At 41.0% G+C, this 6,000-nt stretch overlaps 1 protein-coding gene across 1 annotated transcript in view; it reads right to left on the reverse strand.

The window, feature by feature from the left end:
• CROCC (ciliary rootlet coiled-coil, rootletin) overlaps positions 1-4,967 on the reverse strand; it is a 43,560-nt gene extending 38,593 nt beyond the window's left edge. The window contains exons 1-3 of the mRNA XM_063436443.1: positions 4,753-4,967; positions 3,229-3,370; positions 2,127-2,278 (exon numbers count right to left, since the gene is read on the reverse strand). Coding sequence (XP_063292513.1) covers positions 2,127-2,278; positions 3,229-3,370; positions 4,753-4,812 — 354 coding nt within the window. The 5' untranslated portion in view covers positions 4,813-4,967. The remainder of the gene's footprint in view (positions 1-2,126; positions 2,279-3,228; positions 3,371-4,752) is intronic.
• Between the last annotated feature and the right edge of the window lie 1,033 nt (positions 4,968-6,000).

A 6,000-nucleotide genomic window follows, 5' to 3' on the forward strand; every position in this document is an offset into this window, starting at 1 on the left:
TGCTGCTACAAAGGCTTTGGGATCTCCTGAATGAATTCCTATTGTCACTTAGTATAGGACACACAGACTCTGAATAACCAAAGTTTACCATATCCCAGACAACTGTCACCATGGTGACCATCCATTCAAACCATTTTCCTGGTCCCTGGCAGAGACAACAAGAGGGCAAACAGGGGGGCAGGATTATACACAAGCAGGATAATTCACTAAAGTGAGAATTCAACGTGAGTCTCAAGACGGCTACACTCCCAGTTTGGCTACTTTGACCTTAAAATTGACATTTACTTTGGTAAATAGCCCTGTATGGCACAGACTGAGCTGCATTCACAGATTAAAGTAGCATGTTACCTGTACAGATAAAAGCACTTTGCATTAATGCAATCCTTTCTGGACATGCACAGTGAGAGATATTACCATTTTTACAGTAGTGACGATTATTTGTGATTTATTTCTTTATTCAATAAAACTCACACACAGCATGCCAGTGAACACAGCACAGACAGGAGAGTCCACGTACATTAGAATTCCCAGGATTCTCTAGGACAGCGACATTGCATCAATGCATATGATCTGCATGATGCGTTTGCCAGCATTCATTGTGACTGCAGTCATCAATTACGCCAAGTCACTGAAAACGCAAGTTTAAAGTTTCAGCTCCCATAAGAAGACAAGTCTCTTGGAACTGAAAATCCAAACGTTGCTTTTTCTAACTGGGTTTTGAAATTGCTGCCCTGCTTTGCAACCAGGGACTGTATTGGTTAAATTAGGTCAAATTTATAATATCCTTGCAAAAATACGGGGGTTAATAAAGAGCTAGAGAATGTATGGTTTTAATGATATTGCAATACCCGCACGTATACAGTTTAAGAACACAGAGAAGATGTAACAAAAGATGTGACATTATTAAAAATGGCCGAAAGCTCTTAAATGCCCCAGGTGCCAACTGAATACTGACAGAGTAAACGGTGTTGCCTGGTTAAAACTGAGTGTCTGTATTTCACAGCTCCCCTCAGGCTGCACATATACCCCAATGTGTGCCCAGAGTCTCACCATTTCCTCCTGCTATTCAGTAGCACTGTGCACAGTGAGCCCTGCAGGTTCTTGGTCAGTGTTGGAAAAGGAAGAATGACTGCTCTCACTGGAAAGCAGGTAATGGTATTGAAGGTTTACTGAGAGATAATATTTTGCAACGTGCTGTGGAAAGAGACAATGCTTGCATACATTGCTGGAAGAGAACGTATCACTGGATAGGTTTGTGAAGAGTGTTGAGATGTGGCTTAGATTTCCAATGGGACTATTCTGTCACAATACACTTGGCACAGGGTGTACAAACTCATTATATTCCATCCCTAACCCAGGTCAGTGGTGACCCACTCCATAGACAGGACACATTAACAGAGGCAGGTCTGAGCCTGCACAGCGCAGCTCACTGCCCACAGCATGCCTGGACTTGACTGGGCCCACATGGGATTCACAGGGATAAAAAAGAGATGTGATGGGCGAGGAACGAAGTGAGATGTGCTTTAATCGCCTGTCAATACAAATGTTAATTAGAGAACCTTACTCCAGTGGTCTGTAATTGGAGCAATTAATCAGTGGAATCACTTACTATTCTCAACTGACTCTGCAAATTTACAATTCTGGTTTCAATCTCAAATCACTGCTTTCTGCAGTATAAACACAATGACCAGAAAATTTTGTTCAGAAAAGCTGTGCAGTCCAATAAAAGGAACCAGCTCCAACAACTATGAAGGCTTCCAGAGGGTAAATGTCAACAATAGCTGTTAAAGTACACAGTGGAAAACCAATGCCATTTTTATTCCATATTTAACCATTGGAATGCCAGGATGGTTTGCACCCCTGAACAATCAGAAGTTACATGGATAAAGTTTGCCATAGTAAAGTGAGCGACGATCTGCTCTCCAGGCTTCCAACAAACTAAAGCTAACAGGTTTATTTACTGAAGTGAGGTTTCAAAATGAATTTCAAATTTAAGGCCAAACTGAAAGAATAGCTGACTTAGAGATTTTTTTTCTAGTTCGGCTATTATGACCTTAGATTTGTAATTCGCTTTATTAAAGAATAAACCCTAAAGTGCTTTGCTGCTTTCTGGATGACAGACATACCCTCTCACTGATAGCATTGTATTTGATGGCCAGTTCATCTCTCTCAGCGCGGCTCTGAGCCAGCAGATCTTCCACCCGCGAGAGCTCTTGCTGTAGGATGCGATTTTCTTCTTGAAGGGACAGAAGCGAAGACATGTCTTCTTCAGGGTGACCTGCAAGGTAACGTTCAGAAAGTGTCTGGTCAATTATACCCTTACATGTTGTACAATAGATTTACAGAAAGACCAGTCCAGACAGCCACTGACACCGCATCCAGCCAAGATTATGTAAGGTAAGCGACTTGGTATGGCCAGCCCTATTAGTACAAACATAAAGAACATAGCCTTAATACATTCATGCAACGTCTACGTTTCATAAAGGCTTTTAAAGAAAACATTTTTCTCCAGATTTCGTCCCACCTTTTACTGAAATGTGTGAAAATGTTCACTACGGACTCAGGAGGTCCTTGTTCAAAGCACATAAAGATGAACATGTCCCTTCAGGATATATTCCATGGGTCATGAATTTCAATGACAAGCCTGGGTAGTGACATAATCCCATCGAGGATAACAGACTAAAAGACACAGATAGTTCACACAAGATAATCTTGTGCACAAATCATTTAGAATTTGTAGGTAAATGCTGCTGCCATCCATGGAAGTGTAGTTTGCCCAAATTTTACTTTGGGAGTTACAATCCCATCTAAAATACATGCAAGCCTGCAGCGCTATCTGCCCATGGCAAACCAAGAACATATCTAATCACCACAACCACTACAACTCACGGTTTCTGTTAAAGAGATAAAGTGTACGGATGCTGTCCTCCCTGTGTTGTCTACCAAATCAATTTCGAGTGGTATGAAAAAAAGTGTGGCTAAAAGAATGGCACCCACAGAAAAACCCGCCTCTAGTGTCAGTCCAAATAATACATTTTCTATCCAAATATTCTGACCCTGGATGGCAATTATAGGCTGTGGATGCTGAGCTAAGAGACTTAGACCTAGCAGCTGGAACCCTATTCAAATTAAGTTGTCAGTACTCTAGGGAGACACACAGGTATCCTAAATCCTTGTGCGAACTGGTATATCAGTCACTGACCAGCCGTGACTTAAAGACAGACTCACCTGGGCCTTGCGGCAGGCTAAGGTTCCTGGTGACAATCTCTCGTATTCGAGCCGGCAGACGGGCAGGAAGTGGGTTGGTCGAGTCTCCACGGATAGTGAGTCCCTTCTGTTCTGGGGAGCTCAGGACCCGGAGGGACAGTTTCTGCAACAGGAGGGAAACATGCAATGAGTAAGCCAATGAATGTATAGAGAACAGCACTAGGGCTCGTACTTCAGACCTCTTGTTAATAAATAAGAAGAGCTGTGGCCACTGTCTCACTAGTGTCAAATGGTAACACACTAATTCATGTGAATAGAAACACATAGAAAGGAAAGGCGTCATTCATATGTTACATTGAGCACCAAAACAACTTTAACTCAATGAAGCAATGAATAAATTAATGAAGTTTTGGTGTAGGTGTCATGGCAGATCATGCCTCCCGTGGCTGTGATTCAAACAGCCAACATGAAAAAATTTTTTAATTTTCAATCAGATGTGACAGCACAGTGTGTTTAACTTAAAAGTTGTTTTTTCATCTCGTGTTGATTGAACTTTAATCCCACTCAGGAGCCTCTAGCAGGCTATAACCAGAGCAGCAGATATTACATTTTAAATTAAACGCACTGTATAATAAAGAAAGTTTAAACATTAGATCTCTCTTTACAGGAAGTGTCTAGAGACTCTGAGAGTCACGTGTCGGTGGAGTTGTTACTAGGGCTTCATTAACAATGATTTAACTCCTAAATGGCTATGTGCAATAATTTCCCTTAATTATTCTAGCGTTTTGCTGCATTGGAAACAATTGGAAACACAACATTCACAGGTTTATATTTTTCTGTAACCCGATCCAGAATACCGGACGACCCTGCTGCAAAATGGGATTTTCTGGAGCAGGATTCGTAAAAGTTTGAGTTGATAAAAGATCTGTAATTTGTAATGATGAGATTAGGCTTTTTTTTTTTTTTTTCCTATTAACTGCCTGAGTTATAGCAGCAGACTGGCACTCAAGGGGTTAATAGGTTAAAAAAACAAAACATTGTCTTAAACATGCAGACACTGTAAATGATATTATAGCAATGTAAGATGCAATCAGAGCGTTAAGAATCCTACACGAAGGAGAACCATATATTCTAGACTAGATCCTAAAACTAAGTACATGTTTGAAAACGGTTAGTGCTTAAAGGTTAAAGAAAAATATACAAAAAAAATAAACCATCAGTCGAAAAAATGATATATTCCTTATCAAGCTGTGTCGTGGCTATTTTTCAGAGGCTGGGATATTTTTTCGAAGCTGGGTATTGAAGATAAGGGGGGTATTTTTGTGTGAATGGTGCACATGCTTTTCCTAGACCTACAAAGGGGGGTGTGTACAAGTCCTCTTCAATCCTACATTTCGCTTTCTGAACACAATTAAAAACAGGACTTTATGGACGTTCCAGCTATTAAAGGACTTTGAAAACGAAAGCTCCTATACTTTCCCACTGCTGTGTACTTAGAGAGTCTCAGTATATAGACGTTCCCACCCCCCCAAGAAAATCACCAACCTCTATGACTGCCTCCAGCCTCTGCTCAGTGGAGTCTAGGGTCTCCTCTCGGGGGTTCATGGGTACAGGAGACCCCACACCAGGAGCCTCAGAAAATGAATGATGAGAATCATACACCCAGATTTCCTAGCAAGTCATGGGCAACAGGTCCCCTCCCTCGGTAACTGTGAACCAGCTGAAAGAGCACCCAGATTACCACTAAATCTCCTTTTCTCCTCCTCCCTTTGAGACCAGCAGCAAGTGTGTGTCTCCCCCCCTATGGTACTTCATTCAAACATCTGATCAATTCCCATCAAACAGGGCAAACGCCCCCTGCCTGAGAAAGCACTGAACTGACACAATATAACCTTCCATTACTTCACCTCCTGTCCTCAGAACCCACCTGCACACTCTGCATCTCCCTAGATTACTAATTCAAATAAAACAAAAACAATCAGAATAATAGAATAAATCACTAACTAATTATTATTATTATTATTATTGCATGCAGAATGTCACGTTCCACAATGCCTCAAACAGATTATTCACTAATGTCAGAATTCAAAGTGAATTTCAGATTTAAGGCCAGAGTAGCCGAACGGAAAGCATAGCTGACAGAGAATTTTCCAGTTTGGCAATTTTGACCTTAAATTTGAAACTCACCTTGAATTCTCACTTTGAATAATCAGTTTGAGGCATTGCGGAACGTGACATTCTGCATATAATAATAATAATAATAATAATAATAATAGTATAAACAGGATGGAACTAACGTATTATAACTTGTATAAAGATTCTGAACTACATATATTATTATTATTATTTATATAGCGCCAACAAATTCCATAGCGCTGTACAATAGAGCACCAGATACCTCTGTATCTACGATAACACAAAATAATGTCTGGATTAAAGGAGGTAAGTAAAGAAAACTAAAGCTGCCCATACGTTCGGCACAGGCTGATGAGAGTTGTGATGCAGATGCAGATATTAAACACTGCACACTGTAAGGAGGATCTGTTGACAAAGCACGGGAGGGCTCTAGGACCCTGTGGCTGGGGACGTGCACAGCAGGGGATGTGTTACTGTAACCATGGCGACCCTAAACTTCAAGAATCTGCCTTCAGACCATTTCAGTTTATGACATTTTGTGGAATGCCTGGACAACCCTCCAGCAGTGAAACGGTTAATTATGTACATAAACAAAGCATGTCAGACAGTGTGTGCGTATATAAACTACAGCGGTACTGTCACTACTGGGATTTTCAG

The sequence above is a fragment of the Pelobates fuscus genome, chromosome 11 (assembly GCF_036172605.1).
Source record: "Pelobates fuscus isolate aPelFus1 chromosome 11, aPelFus1.pri, whole genome shotgun sequence".
In the NCBI taxonomy this organism is placed as follows: Eukaryota; Metazoa; Chordata; class Amphibia; order Anura; family Pelobatidae; genus Pelobates; species Pelobates fuscus.